This window comes from Callospermophilus lateralis, chromosome 2, assembly GCF_048772815.1.
Source record: "Callospermophilus lateralis isolate mCalLat2 chromosome 2, mCalLat2.hap1, whole genome shotgun sequence".
In the NCBI taxonomy this organism is placed as follows: Eukaryota; Metazoa; Chordata; class Mammalia; order Rodentia; family Sciuridae; genus Callospermophilus; species Callospermophilus lateralis.
This window is the reverse complement of record NC_135306.1, coordinates 98,452,667-98,477,889: the sequence shown is the minus strand read 5'-3', so window position 1 is coordinate 98,477,889 and position 25,223 is coordinate 98,452,667. Positions and strand designations below refer to the sequence as shown.

General features: G+C 35.2%; 1 protein-coding gene across 2 annotated transcripts in view; it reads right to left on the bottom strand.

Annotated features, from left to right (window-relative positions):
- Arhgap32 (Rho GTPase activating protein 32) overlaps window positions 1-25,223 on the bottom strand; it is a 285,153-nt gene that overhangs the window by 106,712 nt on the left and 153,218 nt on the right. The window contains exons 3-5 of one of the 2 annotated variants that reach the window (XM_076846177.2): window positions 17,992-18,083; window positions 17,426-17,467; window positions 16,980-17,064 (exon numbers count right to left, since the gene is read on the bottom strand). In XM_076846177.2, coding sequence (XP_076702292.1) covers window positions 16,980-17,064; window positions 17,426-17,467; window positions 17,992-18,083 — 219 coding nt within the window. The remainder of the gene's footprint in view (window positions 1-16,979; window positions 17,065-17,425; window positions 17,468-17,991; window positions 18,084-25,223) is intronic. The other variant, XM_076846178.2, reaches the window with a different exon arrangement.

Sequence of the window (25,223 nt, the reverse complement as noted above, 5' to 3'; positions counted from 1 at the left end):
ATTCTTCTGCATGTGTGAATACAATGTTTTCCCACTACCATTTGTTGAAACACTTGTCTTCTTCAGAAGGGTGCTGACAACCTCACTGAAATTCAATTGACTGTATATGTGAGGCTTTGTTTTAGTGCTCTCTATTCACATGTACTTCATCTTCATCTTCCCTAAATTAGAAGTCTCTCGGAAATGTTAAATTTTAAATGTATAATATGTATTACATATCCATACAATATAACATCATTCCATGATAAAAAAGCAATGAAGTACTGACACATACTGTAAGGTAGATAAACTCTGAAAACATTATGCTCAGTAAGAGAAGCCAGTCACAAAAGTACACACACTGTAAGATTTCATTTATAGGAAATTTCCAGAATACATAAATCCATAGGGACTGAAAGTAGATTAGAGGCTGCCTATGGCTGGAGAAAAAAAGGACAGAGTCAACAGAAGAATGAAGTATGACTGCTAGTGGTACAGTTTTGTTTCTGAAGTGAGGAAATGATCTAAAATTAAACTTTAGTGATGGTTACAAAACACTGAGTATACTAAAAGCCAGTGAATTGTATACTTTAAATATATAAATTTTATGGTATATGAATTAAACTCAATAAAGCTATTTTTAAAATAAATTCTTAAGTGTAAAATAGCATTCCTATTACCAGTAAAATCTAATTTTAAAATGCAACTGAAAAAAATATTCCACTTAAATTAGTGATAAAAAACATAAGATACCTAAAAAAAAAAACTAAAGAAAAGGTATGCAGAATATCCAAGGAAATTACCAAACATTACTGAAAGATATGAAGGAAAATGTAACTAAATGCAGATGGATTTGAAAACTCAGTATGGTAAAAGCAGTAATTATCCCTCATCTATAAATTAATTATAAATTAAATGTAATTCCTATAAAAATTTCAAAAGCTTCCTCCCCCCAACAGAATTTCTGCATGTGAATCTAAAATTTATATGAAAAAGGAATATACCAATATTTTTACTTGACTAATATTTCATTTGGCCAAAAATAACCACAATCTTTTTTCTGAAGTCAGAACTTAGGCATTAGCTGGGCATGTGGCGGAAGCTCGTAATCCCAGCGGCTCAGGAGGCTAAGAGGCAGGAGGATCTCAAGTTCAAAGCCAGCCTCAGCAGATAAGCAAGGCATTTAGCAACTCAGCAAGACCCTGTCTCTAAATAAAATACAAAACAGGGCTAGGGATGTGGGATGGGCCTCAGTGGTCGAGTGCCCCCAAGTTCAATCCCCAGTATCCCCCAAGCCCCCCAAAAAGAACTTAGGCCCCCACCTTTTCAATCCATGGTACGCTTATGAATATTTGAACCAATATCATAGGTGAAAACATTACTGTGAAGAAACCAAGTTATGGGGCTTCCAAAATTAGTCACTAAAAGGTTTAACAGCTCCCAGTTATTAACTTTTTTTTTACACTGGGGATTGACTCCAGAGACATTTACCACTGAGCCACCTCCCTAGCCCTTTCCATTTTTATTTTGAGACAAGATCTTATTAAGTTACGTAGGGCCTCTCACAAACTTTGTGATCTTCCTGCCTCAGCCTCCCAAGTCACTGGGATTATAGGCAGGCATCACCATGCCTGGCTGGTTACTTAAGGCATTCAGCCTCAACATAAAAAGTCTATCCTGTCCTACTGGAGAGAAAGCTTGTGGAAGGACTTTGAAGGATGAAATGACATGTGGAAATAAAGGACCACAGAGAGGACCAGTGAAGCACGATATGCACATCTACAAACCCAGGAGATTATGATTACATGAGAGAACCCAAAAGAGACCAATGGCAAACTGCCCATCTGATCTGAGCCAACCCAAGAAATCATGAAATACAAGGTGTTGACCCTGTATACAAATCTTTATATTGATATGCTTTGTGCAGTACCTGAGTCACATGTGACAAGAGTATAAATGATGAAAGACTGAGATACGCTTGCCTGTAGAAATTTATGCTATGAACTCAATGACTGAAGTAACAACTGTCACTTCCTTCAACTTAATATCTCAGTTCTTTTTCTATTAGGAATAGCAAACAGGACTTTTACAACTACATTCTTAATTCCTTCCAAATCTTATCTTTGGAGCTATGTTCCATGTATTGACTTTACTTTTCTATCGCCGTGGAAACCAATCATAACTAACATTTTAAAAACACAATTCTATTCATCAAGTCTTCAAATGTGCTTAAAAGTCTTTCTCTACGTGGAAAATGAAAATCAGTAGAGCATAGTAAAAATACACCACCCCACCCTCTAATCAACACAATTCAAAGGGACACGGGAAGTTTTTATTTTTCATTCATCTGTATTATAGTTCTATAGTGATTGCAAATTTATTATGTCATGCTATTTCCTTTCATTTCAGTAGACATCTGGAGCCTGGGTGTCATTCTTTATTTTATGTTGACAGGGAGCCACCCATTTATGGGGACCACAACTAAGGAGGTAGTGAAGGGGATCATGTTTGCAAAGCACAACATTCCTCACCAAGTTATCACTCAAGCACAAAGACTCATCAGGGAAATACTGACCATGGACACCATAGAGAAATTCATGGTAGAGGAAATTATTATGGATTTGTGGCTGAGTCAGTGTGAGTGTTATTCACCTTATCATTATAGTGATCAACTCCAAACACCTAGACCCCACAATAATGACAATCCTGTTTGACCTGGATTATGACCCATACCTGGGTGTCTCTGGTCAACAGAAAGTTTGTTGTAGCACTGGCTACATACCTAATACTCTAGCACCAGATAAGCCAGGGGACAGGCTGCATGTTCCAGATGAAGCCTGTGTATCCTAAGGATCCTTCCAGTTTTCACAGGGGGGCCCTTTTATACTTTCTGCCACATGATTTTGGGGGCCAAGTTCAGAAGACTGCCCCAGAACATGTTCATCTTCTTCCCAGGGGTGAACCAGATGTTTAGGCCAAAGTCAATGAGTTTAATGTTGTTTCTGGCATCTACCATGATGCTCTCTAGTTTTCAGGTCTCAATACATGATGATCTTCCGGTGGCAGCAGCACACAACACATGTGATCTGCCTGAACAATCTCCAGTTCTCCTCCTCCTGCATGCCACCATGTGAGATGTGAAATAGCTGTTCTCCATCTGCATGCTGCATCATGACATAGATATTTTCAAGAGTCTCAATAATCTGTAACAGCTAGATCACATCTGGATGGCTCAGCATTATATCTAGTTTGATGAGGACAAGGAAGTTCTCCGCTACCTTTGGCAGGACTTTCACCATGCACCTCAGCCTCAGTGAGGAGATGACAGGCTAGTTTCACCAGGCCAAACCCATCATCCCCAGTGGTCCTCAGGACCTCATAATGGTCCATGAAGGCCATCTCATCAGAGGAGCTAGGTCCCTGCAACACTACAGTAGTCTGACTACTCTTGCTACACATCCTAAGCAGGAACACCAACTATAGATGATAACTTTTAAAAAATAAATAACCAAAACAATAAACCAAAAATAAAAACTAAAACAAGATTTAAAAAAAAAGAAAAAACCACAACCCCAACTGCCAACCACCAAACACCCTATCTGAGAGTCCAACAGGTCACCACCAAGAGCTTTCTATACTTAAAGACAAAAACCCAGCTGCAGCCACCCTGATATATATCATCCAGTGTTTGAAATTCCCTCAAAATGGCTCCTTCTGAAGTCAAAACAAGAAATAGCTCAGCTACACCTGGGAATAACACCCAGTGGTCATCTCCCCTGTAGAGCTCCTAGACCTTTTCAGCTTTAAGAATAAGACAGAACTCCTAAAGCTTTTTGCTTCATTGGGTATGGAGACTGATATTTACTTGTTTAGAAATTTGAATTAAAATTTCAAGGGAAGGGGCTGGGGATGTGGCTCAAGCGGTAGTGCGCTCGCCTGGCATGCGTGCGGCCTGGGTTCGATCCTCAGCACCACATACAAACAAAGATGTTGTGTCTGCCGAAAACTAAAAAATAAATAATTCATTCTCTCTCTCTCTCTCTCTCTCTCTCTCTCTCTCTCTCTCTCTCTAAAAAAAATAAATTAAAAAAAATTTCAAGGGAATTTTCAAGTCTAAAAATCTACAATATTTGGCTTTGAAAGACCTCATCATATCTATATGCTCAAGTTATTCAATTCCTTTCTCCAACTCCAAATAATTGATGTCAAAAGGATGGCAGCACATCACACACACTGTGATACTATAACAAAATTCTCTGTTCCGTAAGACACTGTAGAGCATGTATTAACACTTTGGGGGTTGAAAGAGAGGAAGGGTTCATCATAATTTCCCCATAAGGTCCTCATCAGATTTCTCATTAAAAACCCTGGTATGCAAAACACAGTAGGTTGATATATTCAAAGTAATAAAGGACAAAACATGGAAGCCAAAAATCCTAGTACCAGAAAAAGCATCCTTCCCATAGAGGGAACAATGGAGGCATTCCCAGATGACTGGAGTCCCTTCAGTCTGCTGTAACAAAATACCTTAGACTGGATAATTCATTAACAGAAATTTACTTCTCCCAGTTCTGTAGACTGGCAAGTCCAAGGTGAAATTACTGTGTGCTATATCCTAACATGATAGAATGGACAGAAGGATTGAATCTCATTCCCTCAAGCATACTTTGTTTTGTGTGGTGATTTTTTTGTTTGTTTGTTTATATACTGGTAATTGAACCAAGGACTTCAAACATTTTAGACATTAAAAACATTCCACTACTGAGGTACATCCCCAGCCTTTTTATTTTGAGACAGGGTCTCTCTAAGTTGCTCAGGCTGAGCTTGAATCTGTGATCCTCCTGCCTCAGTGTCCTGAGTAAACAGGCTCACAGACTGTTAAGGTTTGGATGTGAGCATTTTAATAAACTCAACGGTTAGTTTTCCTTCCAGAACTGAAACAGTATAGTGTTCCTCAACTGAGAACCAGATGTAGTGTCTGATCTGCTCATCTTTAAACACTAGAAACACCTTCAACTCAGTGTGGTACCCACAGAATACATAGAAAATCAAGAATACATAGAAAATGAGATTATCTGACACAATAGCAGAATCACATCTATCATCTTATTGATGCTCACACCAGAGCATATACTTGTCAGGAAACAGTGCTTCATGAATATCTTCACAATTCTGCATTTCAGGATTCTCAGCAGTCACTGGCATATGGGTTAAAGGATGATTGAATAGCAACCTAAGGGAGTCTTCCAAAGAGATATAAAGTCTTCAATCTCTCTCCCAAGCCATATGTTTATATTCTAAGGTATGTGTGAAAAGAAACCTTTATTTCTTTTCTCCAGAAACTATCTATACACATTGCAGAACAAACTTTCCTCTCTTCATCTTGGGAAAGAAGACTGGGCAGAAGGTTCAGCTATCCTAAATAAGCTCCAAAGTTTCATAATTGCAGAATTCTCTCCTGTGGTACAAAATTCTACCATACATACAGGTTACATGTTGGCCTCACCACATCACTCTACGGAGATCTGGGACCTAGATATCAACATGAGTTCCTCTATTAGTACATAAAAGGCCTGACCCTGACCATTGTTTCTGTTGGGAGGAATCAAAATGGGGGTTGCATCTGTCTATAACTGCAGCAAGACAATTTGCTAGCTTATAATAGGATAACAGTTCAGATTCTTCAGTTTCAGGCATAATAACACTATTTTTCAAGGCTATTCAGTTAAATTTCTATAAGTGATCTGCTTGTGTAATTGTGACTCCACTGTAGGTAAATTTTTTCATAGTTCAACTACTTTTACACCCCTAACTCCTGAACTGAATCTCAAATGAAACACAGTTAAAAATCCAGACTTAGATGACAGCAACACTGATAATTTACAACCTAAACTTTTTATTACAAGTCCTTTCTGCAAATGACAAAGATTTCCCAGCAAGAGAAGGAGGATCACTACAAGAAAAATTACAGCTGAAATTTTTTCTTTGGATTTTGAAGAAAAGTTTAATGAAATATTAGCATGGTTTTTGTTTCAAATAGCTGTACACGTAAAATGTACTATTTAGATTTTTTAACTAAAAATATTAGTTAAAAAATCTAAATAGTACATATTATCTTGCTGCAATTATCTTCTCCTCCTCTCCCACCCCAGGGTACTGGGGATTGAACCCAGGGGCTTTTTGCCACTGAATAAGAATAAATTTTTATTTTGGGAAGGGTCTTGCTAAATTGCCCAGGCTTGTCTTGAATTGGCAATCCTCCTGCCTCAAATTTCCATGTAGCTGGGATTACAGATGGGTGCCACCATACCCAGCAAACTAACAAATGAAGGGAAATAACCTTTTCATTCATTAAGTCATTTTTATTTTTGGTGGAAAGCTTCACTGAGAGAAGACATCTCCACTGCTCAATCCTGACATTACCCTCAGGTTACCAGGTCAAGTGTGACTTTCCACAATGGACAGATGATGATTTGACTTTACTAAAGTACTACCTCAGAATTTCTTCATTTCTCTAAATATTTTTAAATGTATTAATAAATACGGTTTATTTTTTAGTTATACAACTTAATTCTCACAGTACATAACTGGAATAGCTCTATTAATTCCTATATGACAAATGAGAAAACTGAGGACCAGAGAGGTGTTACAGAATTTACTTAAAATGACATAGATTACAATGCAATATTATGTATACATTATAATTTTTAACTTTCAATTACATTTAAAGATGCAGGATATTTCAAAACTAAGGTTTAGTCCTTCTTGTTAAAATAATAATTCTGTCCATTTATTTTGTAGCACTACAAAAGCACATTTATAAGTGGCTCTGGGATCAGACTACCCTGATTCAAACACAGGCCCACCACACACCAGCTTCCACCTAGAGGAAGTTCTTAAACACTTTTTACCTCAATTTCTTTACCTGAAACTGTTGTTGAGACAATGTACAAAAACAGTATTTACTCTAATGCCTGGCTCACAGAAAGCGTTCAGTAAGTACTGGCTTATAATTTGTTTTTTAATAATTCCAATTGCTTTATTTAAATATGATGCAGGTATTAAATTGATGCTTTTCATTTGCCTTATTTCTATCAAAAGTAGAGTTATTACATTCTGATTAACTTAACTTAATGCTTTATATGAAATTGGATAAAAAGAAAGACATTAATTGATGGCTTTAGATAACTAACCAGGGGATAAAGTAAATGTAAATAAAACATCTTCATTATACCATTCTACACACTAGATGGCAGTACAACATAAAACACAGCAAGAAGAGATTAAGGCTGCAAAGATGAAGCCGGATAAACTGGCCATTTCTTTGTGTGTTACAATAGGTGTTGGGTTTTTTTGCTTTTTTCTCTGCTGCTATTGTTGTTTTCCCCTTTCTTACTGAAAAGCATTTTATAATATGTGAATAAATCTCTATTTTCTGGATAATAAAAACACTATACCAGGAAGAAGTTCAATAAAGAACAAATACAGCTGGGCTCAATGGTGCACACCTATAATCCCAACAGTTCAGAAGCCTGAGGCAGAAGAATCACCAGATCCAGGGAAGCCCTAATAACTTAGTGAGACCCTGTCTCAAAATTAAAAAAAAAATTTTTAAAGGCTATAGATAAGGCTCAGTGGTTAAGTGTCCCCTCTGTTTAACCCCTGATAGAAGAAGGAGAAGGAGGAGGAGGAGGAGGAGGGGGAGGAGGAGGAGGAGGCGGCGGCGGCGGCGGCAATAAACTTTTCTAATAATTTAAGATTTTGGAGGTTTTAACTTCTCTAAACAAAACACAATACGTTTATGCCTCAAAATATGTAGGGCTTGGCTAAAGTACTATTTGGAGGAAAATGTCCAAATTTAAAAATCAGGAGCTTTAGATATAGCTCAGTGGAAGAGTATATACTGCTTACCAAGAATGAGCTCCTGGGTTCAATACCCAGCATGCGCACATGCACAAGTGCACGCATACACACACACACACACACACACACACACACACACACTCAAAGAGCTAAAAACAGATGAACTATTAATAATACCTACAGCAAATAAGCACCTTAATAAAATACTGGGCAAAATTGGCTTATGAAAAGTCTAGTTTTTGAAAGGCTACTTTCAGTAGGGACATACATATTTATCATTCTCAATTTACTTCTAGGAAAAGAAAAAGAACTAAACTTTAAACTTTAAATTCCAGAAGCAAGAAAAATAAACAAGAAAAATAGAAAATAATGTTTAGTTATTAAAGGCATGAAAAATAAAGATAAAAAACTTAGGACAATCAATAAAACTACAAGCCAGTTCTCTGATAAGATTTAATTTTAAGAATATATTTTGCATAACTTATTACCCTTAAACCTGAAAAGCAACACTGAAGAGATAATTTTTTTTTTAAATTAAAATTTTATTGAGATAAAGAACAAAATTTTAGTAACTAGAGTATGGTATTTTGTGCTTACATTGAAATTGTGATGTCAATTCATTTAAATTCACATATAAATGCAATGTTTAAATGAAAGTACCATCACAAATTTCTGTACTTCTCTCAGTCTTCTTCCTCTATCTCTTTATTTAGAACTTGGAAAAAAAACTTACATGAGTATAAGTAAATAAGAGGAGAAGAAGAAGAAGAAAGAAGAAGGAGGAGGAGGAGGAGGAGGAGGAGAAGGAGGAGGAGGAGGAGGAGGGAGGAGGAGGAAGAAGGAAGAAGGAAGAAGGAAGGAAGAAGGAAGAAAGAAGGAGAAGGAGACGAAGAAGAAGAAGAAGGAGAAGGAGAAGGAGAAGGAGAAGGAGAAGGAGAAGGAGAAGAAGGAGAAGAAGAAGAAGAAGAAGAAGAAGAAGAAGAAGAAGAAGAAGAAGAAGAAAATTTAAATTGTTTAAGGGTAGTGAGTTACTCCTATTAAGTTTGTTAAGCTCTATATATCAAAACCATATAATGGGTTAGGGGCTGACAAATCAGTGGAACAGAACAGAGTACAAAATTATATGCATTTATATGTGATATTTAGTTCATAATAAATATAAATCTTCAAAAATTAGTCATGGAAAATAAGATTAGGATGAATAGCTACATTTTGACATAAGAAAGTTTGATGCTTGCTTCTTAACAAATTTGAAGAGATAATCTTAATATAAATAATAAAAATTGACCTAAGGAGACAAGACAGAGCCCAACTATACCAATGATCAAATCATAAGCTGAAATGGTAAAGATTAAATTCCCAATTAAGAATCAGGCCCCAAAGGGTTTAACAGAAAAATTCTACTAAACCTTCAAAGAACAGGTAATTAAAATTTTTATAGACTATTCCAGAATTTTTGTTTAAAGAAGAAAAGAAAAGAAAGGAAAGGAAAGGAAAAGAAAAAGAAAAAGAAGGATGATGCAGTGAAAACTCTAAACTCAGGTTAGTGGACAAATACAGCATATAGATCAGTATCGCTACACAGATGCAACAATTAAAAAATCTTAGTAAAAAAAGAAATTTATTTCGAATGCACATATCACAGGAGAATGTGTTGAAGGGATGTAAAGATCTAACAACAGATTGTAACAATCTATTCTCCATAACAAGAGCAATTCTTTTATTTGTACTAATTTTCTCCCCCAAACAAGTTTAATTTTGTTCCAGCCCCAAACTAGGGGAAGAGCTTAAATCTTTAGAAATTCTCAAAACAAGAGCTGGGGATATAGTTCAGTTGGGAGTGTGCTTGCCTTGCATGTACAAGGTCCTGAGTTCAATCCCCAGCACCAAAAAAAAAAAAAAAACTCAAAACAAAAGCCATTAAAAAGTTAAGCACCCTTCCCCTTAGCTGAACTGATATATACATATTAAACTCACAACAGAGACAAAAACAGGAACCTTAGGGACTCTGTCCTTGAAGGAAGTATTGGTGCAAGAACAAAGTCTCCCTGCAAAACCTGTCAATGGTGCTTTGCCAACTGCGGACTGACACAGGAGATGAACATTCTAACCATATCACGAACAGTGTTCGACAAGTTAAGTTAGCTGTGCAGAGTTGATGTACTTGATGGCCGCTCCTGATATATTCTGAGGAATGTGTACTAATTTTTAAAGATAACTTATTCATGCTCCATGGAAATTGAAGAACAACTGTCTCCTCCCTATGCTATTATATTCTTTTTCCTCTTCACCATGTCACAACCTCAGAGATCACAGTTCATCACAATCTCAGCTAGAAGAAACAGAAGCTGTTACCTAGTATTCCTGTCAAGTCTAGAACTGCAGTGCATTTTCAGCGGGAAGATAAGGAAACAAGATCAAGACTGACTGACCATCTCCCCAGTGGTCAAAATGGCATAATGAGAATATACTACCTACCATCACCATTTCCCCTCAGCATAATAACACCACCTCACACCACATTTTAACACAGAAGGTCCTGAACTGAGATTTTCAACAGGATAGTCAGATGATTTGCCCAAGTTCACTACTAGAGAGTAGGTGAAATAGGATTTGAACACATTTGTTGTGCTGCTAGTCTCCCCCCAAAAATATACACAGGCTTGAGAATCATTATCAGGTATTAAGTTAAAAAAAAAAAAAAAAAAAAGGACAGGCTTTGGGGTACTTTAGAGACTGACTGCTTGTTTTCAAATTCCAGGTCTTCTATTATTATCTGTGTGACCCTTCCTGGTTCCCTTCATCACTCAAATATCCATCTTTGTAAAATGAGGGGTTAAAGACCCTGAGATCTTTATAAGGCACAATCATGCTTTGCTTTTTTCAAATGGATGATCTGTTGACCAACACATATTAGCCAATCCAGCTTCCCCAATGAATACAAAAATGATAATATTTGCTATATATTAAATGTGGATATACATGTATATATGTTTCAAGCCTTTAGTCTGTTGGTTTATTTAGACCTGAAGAGAGAAAAAACTGCAAAAATAATGATAACTTAAACAAAAAAATGAGCAAAGGATGTATGTAACAAGCCACTAACAAAAAGAATAAGACAAATGGTTTATAAACATAAAATGATGTTTCACTCATAACTAAAGATATATAAATTACAATAAGATGTCATATTTCACATATTATATGGACAAAAATAAGATGAACAACACCTATTACTGAAAAGAATGTAAAGAAAGATACTATCTCACTGAATTGCATACAGTAGTCTTCCTCTCTTGTCTGAGGTTTTACTTTCCACAGTTTCATTTCAAATTTACCCATGGTCTACTAAATTCCAAAAATATTAACTGGAAAATTCCAGATATAAACAATTCTTAAGTTTTAAATTGCATGACATTCTGAATAATGCAATGAAATCTCACGCTGTCCTGCCCACCCATGATGTGAATCATTCCTTTGTGTAGCATATTCACACTATATAGGGTACCCACCCATTAGTCACTTAGTAGCTGTCAGTTATCAGATCAACTGTCATCGTATGGCATTGCCTGTGTTTTAGTAATTCTTATTTTTCCCTTATAATGGCCACAAAACACAAGAGTAGTGGTGCTGGTAATTTTATTATAGCATATTGCTGTAATTGTGTTTTATTTTTATTTTAAATATTCTACTATTAGTTGTTATTAATCTCTTACTGTGCCTAAATTCTACATTAAACCTTATCATAGGCATACGTGTTTTACCAGAGATTATGAATCAACTGTGGAGTGCTCGGATTTGTTTCTCAGCCCTTGAATGCAAATGTCCAAGATTAAACATTACCCTGGTACAGAAGTACATGTAGCAGACAGAAACGATATTTAGGGCAAGTTTATTATCAGGAGAGGGAAAGGCAAAAGAAAATGAGATTCACCCTGAAGGAGGATGAGGTGATCAGCTAGGGGCCAAAATGCATCAAAATGTTTAAGCTTTCTGCTTTTGTCAATATAGGGGGATGAGAACTTTCAGCAGTAAGGTGTTTTAGTAATCCTTACAATTCTTTGTATAGCTGCTGCCTGTTTGGGGGAAGTCATATGACTATACAGTGTTAAAATTGAGGGCATGCACCTGCATACTTGGGTCATTTTGCCTTTCCTGGCCTACTTGCCACCAGTGGGCAGTCAAATATTGGTCAACTGAACATAAGAGAATCTTGTGGGTATATGCATGACTTTGGGAACATGCTTTGTGCCCATAAATCTACAAGACCATGTTAGACTTCTTTCTGGAATGTGGAAGAAGACTGGTACTTCTGGGTCAATTCCCAGTTAGGGACTGTTTTTACAGTTTCTTCCCCTATATGCTCCCCACCTTCTCTCATTCTTACTCATCTCTAGATAACTACTTAAACAAATATATAGGAAAAAACACAGTATATACAGAGTTCTGTAAATACTGTGTTTTTTCATACATCCACTGGGAGTCTTAGAACATATTCTCAGTGGATAATAGGAACTACTGGATTAATAGTAATAGTAAATAAAAACCTAAACAACAAATGTCAACATTTTAAATGTACATACTCTCCAACCCAGAAACTCTCTTACAGGATTTTACTTAATAGATACAGTCATATCAATAAAACCTGGGATATTTAGAAACAGGGAACTGATTAAATTAGTACGATAAAAAATGAAATACCAGGCAGTATGAAAAAAGAGGTAATTCCAAATTACTGAAATGACAAAATATACACAAGATATAATTTCAGCAAGTTTTAGGGCTTATATACAGAATTTCAGTCATATTTTTTGAAGGATATAGCTAAATACATAGTATTACTAGAGCTATATCTATAGATTATGCTATATATTTTGGAAATATATCATCCCACAATTAGTGTTTTATAGCAAATACTCCTAATACAAGAAACATATATTCTTATTATACAAGAGCAAATTTTAAATGATGAAATGATAAAAGAACATTTTTAAAGCCAATTGTGTCTATTTTTAAATATGAATTTATTCATCCATTCATCTCATTCATTCAACAAATATTTACTGAATGACTTTTAAGTGTGGCACTGTCCTAGATGGAGAAGGAGAGAGAATAAATAATAAAATATTTAACAAGCTAAATGGTATAAGAAAGGCATGGGAGGAAATGAAGAGTCCTGTGATAAAGTTCTTTAGTAGGAAAGGTGCCTCTAAAAAGATAGCACTGGAAAAAATATTTTTAAAAGAGAAGCAGCAAGACATGTGGCTATACAGGGGGGAGCTTTCCAAGCAAAGAAAATAAAGTACAAAATACCTAAAGAGAGGATATACACAATGGAGGAATTGCAAAGAGGCCAGGGAGTTGGAGATTCTGTCTGAGGGGTGAGGAAGAGATAAAGTGGGAAAGGTAAGGCTCTTACAAATTCTGGTTGGAATTTTTAAGAAATTTGGCTTTTATTTTGAGTAAAATGAAAAATAACTTTTTGAAAAAGTGACACGGTCTGATTTTCATTTGAAAAGAATCATTCTTGGTGCTATACCAACTATAGAACGCTATTTAAACAATCCTTCCAAAATGAAAATACCTTGTTCTAAAATGATAGTAGAAAGGAGTTAGGTAGCCGTGATCAGACCCTGAATATACCTTAAAGACAGGGACAAAAAATTTGCTGAGGGCTTGGATTTGAGGACTGATGTGTTAGTCATCTTTTCATCACTATAACTGAGATGATACCTGACAAAAATAGCTTACAGGAGAAAAGATTTATTTTGGCTCATAGTTTCAGAGGATTTGTTCCCTACATGACTGGCTGGCTCCATGGGAGAAACATCACAGCAGAAGGGCATGGCAGAGAAAAGCTGCTTATTAGCACATGGCAGCCAGAAAGCAGAGAGAAAGAGAAAGAGGAAAGGAGAAGATAAACCCTTCCAGGGCATGCCCCCATGACCTACTTCCTCTGTCCCACTTTCCAGTAGTCTATTCAGCTATCATTGATTAACCTGCTGATGAAGTCAGAGCCTGACAGGATCAAATCCTTTATGATCTAAACATTGTTTAAAGCCCCACCTCTGAAATTCACTGCACTGGAGAGCATGCTTTCAACAAATTAACTTTTGGGGCACATTTCAGATTTAAATCATAATGACTGACACACAAAAAAATGCTCAAGATATCTTTAAGTTCCTTGGCTAGCCTCATGAGCTGAAAGGATAGGGTTGCAATGTAAAAAGGAGGAGGACAGCAGGAGGAGCAGATCTGGGAGGACACTGTTCCAGGCATGCTAAGTTTGCGATGTTAGGCAACCAAGGAAAGATGCAAGGATGCTGGCTGGATATACAAGATAAGAATTCAAAGAGGAGGTCAAGAAAATGCTCTTTGTATGTTGCATAGCAATGACAGTACTGACCCCAAATACTTACTATCTGATTTTTTAAAATAAGCAATGCTAGCTTTTAGTCTAAATAAAATTGTTGATTGGAATTTCTAAAATTTAGGATTAAGAAATTTTTTACTTTATAACTAAAATCCTTAATTTTAAAGATTATTTTGTCTATATTTTTATACTTAATAGTTATTGGCAATTCTGTCATCATACAGCATGATGGCCAACTGCAATGGAAAATTTTTATGATCTGAGAAAAAGAAAGAACTATGTATATGAAGAAATCTGTATGTTTAAGAGAAATTCCTAAGATAAAGAGTTAAAACCAAGACAAAGTTTATGAATGAAAAATGTCCCAGGGCTGGAGATTTAGCTCAGCGGCAGAGTGCTTGTCTAGAATGCATAAAGACCAGAGTTGAATCCTCAGCACTGAGGGGGGAAAAAAATGTCCCAGAATTAGGACATATAGGACATATTAAAAGGCAACAACTGAGTTGGCCAGCTGACAGCATGAATAATCTACTGGTATATAACCAAGCTCCCCAAGAAAAGAATAATGACCTATTCTAAACATATATTATGAAATTTTCTTACTTGTTTTCTCCTCAGAATGTTATTTCCAATCTTGTATGGAAAATAAGTGGGTGATAAATATTCATTTCCACAAATAAGTTTGGAATCAAACATGCTAGGATTTATCTATAGTACGAAATATAAAGAATATGAACTGTTACGTGAACCTTATTTTAACTACTTGTACTAGATAAAATATAGAATTTGTTAGAGGGTCGTATTACTGTTTTTGCTTTTTCTGAAATGGCATCCAATCAGGCCATAAAATATAAAATCATATGTTAACTAAAGCAAAAATTGCAACCAAAATAAAGAAATATAAACATGTAAATCAAGCCAGGTTGTTCTTACAATTCTTTTACTAAACAATTCAGTTCATAGAAACTAGTGGTTTCTTCTTGATGGAATCTGACATAGGCTAAACCCAACCAGAAGCAGAAGGCAACAGAATTGGAATATGTGGTATGGAGAGGCCAAACTCCAAATACAGAGCAGATGGCAGGGCAAAACTGGCGGGAGAGTGGATTTCTCAGGAGATTTGTTCCAGGGTATGGCCAAGACAGAAGATTCTGAAGTGAAGTGGCAAGGAGCAGCTGGGCTAGTTTCCTGTGAACCACTACTCCCATACTCCAGAAGCCTCCTATTCAGTCAACACAATCCTGAAATATCTCACTCACATGTCTCATTTTGGAGGGTCACAAACTGAGTTTGTGACAGGTCTTTCATGTCTTTTGCCCAAGAAACTGTAGTAATGTTTTAAAAACAGAAGTGAGTACAAAGGTAAAGGTGAAAAATGATTACAGATCTGTTCACTGGTAGCATACCTGATGTACTCCCCCATAAGATTAAGAGGACTGAGCCATAATAATAAGCATTTAATACAGTCTCAGAAGACAGCCAAACCCCATTTAGAATGTCTATTTTCTTCTCACAATTTCAACATAATAAACACGATAATGCAGATCCTTTAATCATAAAACAATGAGAGTTTTAGAAACACATTGTATAGTACAACCTCATTCATCAGAAAAAAAAAAAAAGTAAATGAAACACAGAAAGGCTAAGTTGCTTGCCCAGGGTCACAAATTTCCTAAGAAGCACAATGATGTTCCCTAGAACTCCTTGCTATGTTTATTGCTCCCAAAAGAGCTCATTCAACCTTGTAAAGATAAAAAAAACACAAGCAAAGCAAATTTACTAGGAAATAAATTACATAAATTGTGAGCTGTATAAACTAAAACGCTCAAATATTTAAGTCACAAAAATGAAAAATATATTCATAAGCATTTTCTTAATTAGCCCAAACTTAACACATTTATCATTACAACAACCATCTCAAGAATATACACATTAAAAAAACTACTTTTTTTGAGTAGTAAATTATAAATCTCTAATGCCTTTTTAAACTGTCAATTTATCTGAAATAGTCCTGCATTTCATAAATCCTGTAAAACAAAATCCATCTAATTTGTTAATGAAATAAAATCACAAAAAATAGCATATTGTAATTACTTGTCAGTTTCCATTTGGAAAGAGGGTGGAGTTAGGGAAAATGGCAGAAGGTGAAAACAAACCTTTCTATAATGTGTAGAAATCGTGGGGTTTTTTTCTATTAGCATATTTTGAAAAACAAAAATAAGACAAAAAATGGCTTTTGTTCCCTTAAGCAAAATAATTTTTAAAGTAACCACAATTTGCCTAGTTATTAAATTTTCTCATAATTTTTCACATTAAATATCAATGACTTATAATAAGCAAAATATTTAGCTTGATGGATGCCAATGATTTAGATTCTATAATTACATGTAAATATAAAGGTTAAGAATAGATGAGGCACTTTTGAAAATGAAGAATCAATGAATATACTTTAATTTGCCCAATATCAAAACTTAGAGAAAAGATAATATTAGCAAAATTATACCATTTCAGAATGGAAAATTACTACATAAACCTATGAGCATATGGACATGCTACAAGATTAAACAAAGAAAAAAACAAGGAAGAAAGGATTGATTTTCCTTAACTGATACATGTTATTGTGACAGTTCGTATTCTGTGTCAACTTGACATCAAGAATTAGTCAACAGAAGAGAATCAATAAGACATCATTAGAAAAACTATTTCAAAGTATCACCTATATCAGTTATCCTAATTCACAATGTAAGAAATATTTCAAATATACCTGTATGCTGCCAAATTCAACATTCTCATAATGGAAATGTGCACATTCAGCCATCTTCGGAAAGTGACCCTTAGTGAAGGGTAACCTGAAGTACATGAAAATAAATATGAAATAAGATAGTGGGAGAGTCAAAATTACCAAGTCTCGGGAATACACAATAGGTTAAAGATTTCATGCAAGCAAAAATAATAAGCACATGCATATGAGCCATATGTATCCATACAAATCTTCTCAGAGAGACATCGATCAAAAAATATTACATTTAGCACACAGATCTAAACCAAAAATGAAAAATTAAAAATAAATCACTATCCTCTCCTAATCTTGATCCAAGTCAGTGACTACAGAAAAACTACTTTAGGTGAATATTATGAAAACTAACTGTGAGCTGTCAGCTTCTAACCAGAAGCAGCATTCACAACATCAAGTACAAAACTGGATTTTACCTGTGAATGTTGTCACAGCCCATCAGTCCTGGAGTAGTAGACCTAAATGCAGAATGAAAATTTTTATCCTGATCTTTCCTCTGCTTATACATGAAGCATAGCTAGTTATCTAACCTTCCTTTACCAAGTAAAAAGTAGTTTCTCTCTTTAAAGGTGCATGGGAAAGATTCAGATATTTCACTGAACAGCCAACTAGCAGCATCTATCAGGCAAACCTGACATCTAGTGATCTAATAACTCAAACAGAGGTGATTTTTCTAAATGAATGACCACATAAATTAAAGGTACCAAAAAGGGCATGCCTGGATTGTTCCTATTAAACAAATTCAACCTAATAGACAATGACATTTCAAGATCAAAAATACAATATATTTTTAGAAAAGCAGATAATCTGCAAGCCTATTTCCATTAATTGCTGAGTCACAATTTAAGGCTTAACAGTATAATTTAACACATGCATAGTAAGAGCTTATTTATAGGAATCTAAATAAAAGCTTTAACAGAATTACAGAACTGACTTCCATTTATAGGAATGCATTTAGAACCCACTCCAAAGTTATACTTACTTTTTCACATGTTTAACTTTCATACTCGCTGTATTGCCACATGTCTTAAGAGTAAGATCTCCAGGAATCTCTGGAACATCTGCTCCTCGTGCCTTCAAAAAATAAAAACAAACAACTTATGAGGATTCCTTTAGTATTGATACTTTTTAAAAAATGGATTGTAGTTAATTTTAGTGGTTCTGTTCACTTTATATTTATAAAAATATATTGTGGCTTCATAATCTCTTCTTAAAATTACAATTTTCCTGGGTTTTAATTACTAGCAATTAGAGAAATGCAAATCAAAATCACTCTAATATTTCATCTCATGCCAGTCAGAAATGGCAGCTATTATGCCTACAAACAACAATAAGTGTTAGGGAGGATGTGTGGGAAAAGGTACATTCATACACTGCTGGTGGGACTGCAAGTTGGTGCAGCCAATATGGAAAGCTGTACAGAGATTTCTTGGAAAATTGGGAATGGAACCACCATTTGACTCAGCTATCCCTCTCCTTGGTCTATACCCAAAGGACTTAAAAACAGCATACTACAGGGACACAGCCACATCAATGTTTATAGCAGCACAATTCACAATAGCTCAACTGTGGAACCAACTTAGATGCGCTTCAATAGATGAATGGATTTTAAAAATGTGGCATATATACACAATGGAATATTACTCAGCAATAAAAGAGAATAAAATCATGGCATTTGTAGGTAAACGGATAGAGTTAGAGAAGAAAACACTAAGTGAAGTTAGCCAATCCCCAAAAAACAAATGCCGAATGTTTTCTTTGATATAAGGAGGCTGATTCATAGTTGGATAGGGAGTGAGAGCATGGGAGGAATAGATGAACTCTGGTTAGGGCAGAGGGGTTGGAGGGGAAGGGAGGCGGCATGGGGTTATTAATGATGGCGGAATGTGATGACCATTATTACCCAAAGTACAGCTATTAAGACATGAATTGGTGTGAATAACTGTGTAAACAACCAGAGATATGAAAAACTGTGCTCTCTATGTGTAATAAGAATTATAATGTATTCTGCTATCATATAGAAACAAAAAATTTTTCTTTAAAAGGTGTGTGTGTGTGAGAGAGAGAGAGAGAGAGAAAGAGAGAGAGTATGTGTGTGTGTGTGTGTGTGTAATAAAGAGAGAGAGAGAGTGTGTGTGTGTGTGTATAATAAAGACATACAGAGGGAGACCTGGTGCATACCAGGCAAGCATTGTACCACTGAGTTACATCCCAAACCCAAAAACAATTTTTGGGAAAAAATAAATAACCAAACTAGTTTGAATAAGCATTTTTTTTAAAAAAAGAAAACTTTTCAAAGATATGAGGTAGCAATTACGAACTTATATAAATTAACCCTTGCTTTCACAATAGAGTACACCTAATTTTTGTTTTTAAGGGGTTTTTTTCCGTAGCAAATTTATCTATTTAAGAGTTGATAGTTCATGATTTAATCCTTCTTAGAAGTCTTTTATTCTCTTAAAGGTCTTCCAATGAAAAAGAATATGTACTATATTGTTTATCAATGAAATAAAATTCTATCTCACATTTTCCATGTAGATTACACTGGACCTTTTTATAAATATAAGATCGGATCTTGTATTATCTTTCCTTTGTCTAAGAACGTTTTATTAAATACCCTTAGGTATTATTATTTCATCAGTACTCACCATCATTCATTAATTATTCTCCACCATGCTAAAAATATTTTAAAAGACTAAAATAAAAAATATTTAAAAGAAAAAGGAAAATCGAGGAATCACCTAGAAGAGATTGGCAAACTTTCTCTTGAAGGCAGCTGACAAATATTTTAGGCTGTGGGCCCCACTACCTACCATTTTTCAACTCTGCTATAGTGGCACAAAAGCAACCACACGAAAATGAACAAACATGGCCACACTCCAATACAGCATGGTAGGTAGCAAATGAGATTTGCTGACCTCTGACCCACAAGGCTAATCCCATAGTGAAATAATTCATCTCCCAGCTTTTATATTAAGTTGCCCAATACATTGTATCTTTCAAGAAAGTATTTTTTAAAGCTAGGACAGAACCTTTGTAGTCTGCATTTTAATTTCATTGATTATACTAACTAATTCCATAGTTTTCATTTTCTAACCACAATGGAAGAGAGAAGACAACTGACAAAAAAAAAAAGATTTCACAATGATTAGAAACATCAAAAGACGGATGCCAAAACAACACTGTAGACTACCAGTGTTGTTTAAAGTGACATGACATTTCTGACTAATGATAATATCCTAAAAGAAAATAATGAGTTAAGAATTAATAAGTATACAATGTATTTCTAAAGAAAAAATAAATATGGTATTTTCTCCAGTCAGTCAACTGAAAGGACTTTTTCATGTAATATTATGAAACAACAACTTAGATCACCTTTTTGGTTTTTTGTTTGCTTGTTTTAAAAAAATATCAAGCAATACCATTTCATCATTTGTGAATGTTTGCATACCAAAATTTATTTGACATAAGAGGTTTGCTATGCTAAATTACTATTAAAATTTCTAATGAATTCATTTTTTACTACTTATGCTATAAGTTACTCATGAAAGTCAACTATTATGAAAGAATAAAAAAGGCCCCACTGGATTGGGTTGGTAAACAGTGATGACTCTATTTGGTAGACTAAAAATTAAAACATTAACTTTCTTTTTTTTTTTTTTTTTTGAGAGAGAGAGAGAAAGAGAGAATTTTTTAATATTTATTTTTTAGTTTTTGGCGGACACAACAACTTTGTTTGTATGTGGTGCTGAGGACAGAACCCGGGCCGCACGCATGCCAGGCGAGCGCGCTACCACTTGAGCCACATCCCCAGCTCCTTAAAACATTAACTTTCATTTGAAAATAAGCTGCTTGTGCTGAAAAAACCACGTTCCCTAATACATGAGATTTGCTGACCTCAAGGGAGGACCTCAAGGGAGAATAAGAAACCTGTCCAGCCTATATGTAATCCAACTGAGGTAAATATATCATGGACTATACACCTGCAATCACAACTAACTGGACTGTAGGTAGAAATACAACCCAAAGGTCAATCAACAGACTATGCAAAGGGACCTGACAGGGAAACCTCTGCCTAAGACAAAATGGTGATAACTAGGACAACAGACCAAATAATAGTCCAGGAGGCTTTTAGAGGATCCAGAAAATATTTTTGAACAACAATTCAACACCATCTATTACTAGGTATGTTTTGTCCATTATAATTTTTCTTAGCCCAGGATGTTCTAAGCACATCCTGGCCACTCAGTATATATATTTTTGTGGCTAAATAAATATAGTCCACTTTAACATAACAAAGTTATATCATTTATTCTTTTAAGATTAAAAAAATAAAATTAAAAGGAAATATAGTCCTCTATTACTCAATCACCTAATAAATATTTTCCCCTACATACTTAAAACTATCTTAAGTTTCTACTGAAAGCCATAGTTTAAGTCATTTTATTCTGTTATTCCCAAAGATTAAAAGTCATCTTTGAGAAAATAGTTCATTAAGTGATATTCATGCATAGAAAATATGCAATTTCACCTATTTATTCATTTTATAATCATTATTTAGTTTTGCTTCCAAAATAGAATTTGTAATATCAGTCACACAGAAGCCACACCATTCATCAATAGAAAAAAAGACAAAAGAAAGCAATCAGCCACACATTAAACACATTGAAGCATAAGTCATTTACATTTAACTCCCCACTTATCTATATCCAGCAATAAAATGATTTCCTTTGAAATCACCTTTGAATTATAAATATCAGACACAGGATATGGTGGAGAAAGCTTAAGGGAATTAATAGATGAAATGATTTTTGTTTCCTTGCCTCTCTTTTCATTTACCTTTATATTTTTCTTTTTCACTGTGTAATTCAACTAATATGTTCATTATCCTATTAATACAACTCTATCTATAGAATCTAATTAAAATATATTTACTCATTTTAAGTCTACAACAATAACTATGCCAATTGTTGGTATTTCCCTTGATTAATTTTTCACAGGATTCATCCTTTGTATAGTACATAGGAATACTTTATATTTTGCAAATTGTCTTATGTCAATCTCCAAAGATTTTTCCATTCATTAAACAACAAATTCCTTGAGCAAGAGTCCATGAATTATTAGTATTTAATATTTAACCCCCATTATAACCTTAAAGTATTTAATATTTAACCCCCATTATAACCTTAAAGTTTGGCTCCTTTCAGAGAAAATGGTCAGAAAACTCATTACTATTAACTACACTAGAAAAGTAAATACAGATTTTATCTTTCATTTTTAAATTGCTCTGGAAAATAAAAAAAAATAAATTTGTTCATTTTAATAACTCTACTTTTATGATTTTATCATAAAAATTTTTATGATTAAAATCCTTGTATCTTAATGTACACCAATATAAAGTGCTCCAAAAAGCTTGATTTAATTTACACTGCTACCCACTATATATTAGAGTACCTATTTTCTCTTAATTTCACGAGCACTGAATATTATTAATGTTTATCTTCCTTTGATAAGATTACTTCTTCACCTTTCTTTTATAATTAAGGCAAATAAGTTGAACATAATTTTACAATTTAAGCAGGTATTTTTATTCATTATTTTGCACAATACATTTTATAATATTCCATCTGACCTATCACTAAGCCAAAATACTTAAAAGTTGCCATTAAAATTATAAACCTTGTATCGAACGTCTTACACCTTGCTATAATTTGGATATGGTGTGTCCCTCAGAGTTCATGAACTAAAGGGTTGTCCCTAATGTAACAGTATTGAAAGGTGGTGGAACCTTTAAAAAAGTGGCACCTAGTGGGAAGTGATTAAGTCATTGGGAGCACCATCCTCGGAAGGGATTAATGCTCTCTCACAGGAGTAGATTAGGTTTTATGGGACTTGATTAGTTCCCATGAGAATGGGTCATCATAAAGTAAGTTAAGCTCTCATTGTTCTTTTTCTTTTATACACACTCCTGTCATGTGATCCCATCCACTATATTATGGTACAACATCAGGCCTTTACCAGATGTAGATGCCTGAGCTTGGATTGTCAGCCTCCAAAACCATGAGCCAGTGTCAAATTACCCAGTATCAGGAAATGAAAATGACCAATTATATTATTCTATTGTATACATCTATGAATAGTAACAACAAATCCTACTATTATAACATACCAATAAAAATTTAAAAAAACAAAGTACTCAGTATCTCAGGTATTTCATTAGAGCAATACAAAACAGACTGACACATCTGATTATAAGACTTATTATAAAAGTATACTAATTAAGACAATGTAGTACTGAATAAAGGATAAATAAATAATATAAATATACATTAAACAATATAGATTAATAAATTATGATATATTTATGCAACAGAGTTTTTTACTTGGAGAAATGCTAATTCTGAATACATTCAACAACATGAATAAATCTATTATAGTGCATGAAGAACAAAGGGCCTGCAGTGTCATCTACTAGGGTGGTTAAGGCAGAAGGATCACTTGACTCCAGGAGTTCAAGGCCAGCCCAGTCAACCCAGCACGACCACATTACCACCCCCCCCAAAAAAATGTGTATGTGTGTACACAAACACACACACACACATATATGCATGTATACGTACATATACATACATATATATACACACACATATATTTATATATATATATATGTATCTATCATGATGATGATGACAAAAACAGAGGGGAAAATTTTCATAATCTCATATTATTACATTTATGCAAAATTCAAGAATAGGATGGGCTGGGATAGTTTTTTGGTTGAGTGTTTGCCTAGCATAAACAAGATCTTGGGTTTGATTCCCAGAAATACAAAAAACAAAAAAGAAAAAGAGACGACGATGACTGCTGGGAGCCATCAGCCAAGTAGGTATGACAAATTCCTTGCCAGCTTACTCCCATGCTGTCTAGTGGAAGGACTTCTGAAAGGTGACCTTGCTCAAGGACCAGGGCAGGATCCCTGTTTAGGGTGTTCCCCCTTTAGAATAGGGCGGTTTAGCATAATAGGAGATTAGGGTGTTCCCCCTTTAGAATAGGGCAGTTTAGCATAATAGGAGATTAGGGTGTTCCCCCTTTAGAATAGGGAGTATCCTGCTGCTGAGTTCCTCTTGAGTGCTTAGGGTCAGACAGTATATTTTGGGAGACAGAAGCCCATGCGGTGTGGATTTGGGCAGAGAACGTGGATTCCCCCAGAACGTGTTTGTAGACGGCCGGTGTGAGTTCGGGAATAAAGAATTGCTGTTTGAATCTACAAGCTGTGTGGAGACTCGTGATTTGTGCCCAGCCAGAGACTGCGGCATCTGGTGGCTCGTACGCGGAACGTCTGAAACTTGGAGGTAAGTGAAATTGCTCGCCCCTGAGGGAAGGCGAGAGAATGGGTGACCATTTCAAAAAACAATGTGTTCTTCTTTTGATTTATTTTGCAAGCTGCCTATCCCTAGAAATTTCTCAGGCAAACTGGAAAAAATGGTTGACTAAAGGCTTGAAGTTTGTCGGCCCTGAGGAAGAGAAAATTGATACAACGATTTTTTATTCCGTTTTTGCTTCATTCAATTTCAGTTTTGTTTTGTGTTATCTTATTGGGTTGTGTTATCTTTATAGTAGATTAAAACAAACTGAAAAGATGTTAAGTAAATTGTTAGAGGTTCAGAACATGGAGAAAGACATTTTAGATCAAGCAAAAGAGAAGGTCTCTCAAGCTAGTCAGACAGAGGAAGAAAATTTAAAGGAAAAGGGGTTGTTAGGAAAAAGGCCACAACAGGAGGCTGTTACTAACTCCGTTTTATCACAAGAGGGTTTAATTCAACCAACAGCCCCACCGATAGAGACAGCTGAGTGGCCCTCAAACCCCGTAGTTGATAAATGGAATCCTGAGACAGGACCTCAAAGATTAGCATGCCCTGTACTTGAACAGGTAGGAGGGCAGCGAATTCACCGTGCTTTAGATTTTAAAACAGTGAAGCAGTTAAAGGAGGCTGTAACAACCTATGGTCCCCAAGCTCCCTTCACGGTGAGCATGGTCGAGTCCATTACTAACTTGGACATGACGCCAGCAGATTGGGCTAGCATGTGTAAATCTGTGCTAAATGGAGGACAATATTTGTTATGGAAGGTTGCCAATGAGGAATTTTGTGCAGAGACAGCTAGGCGAAATGCAGCAGCCGGTTACCCTCAAAGAAATCTAGAAATGCTGCTAGG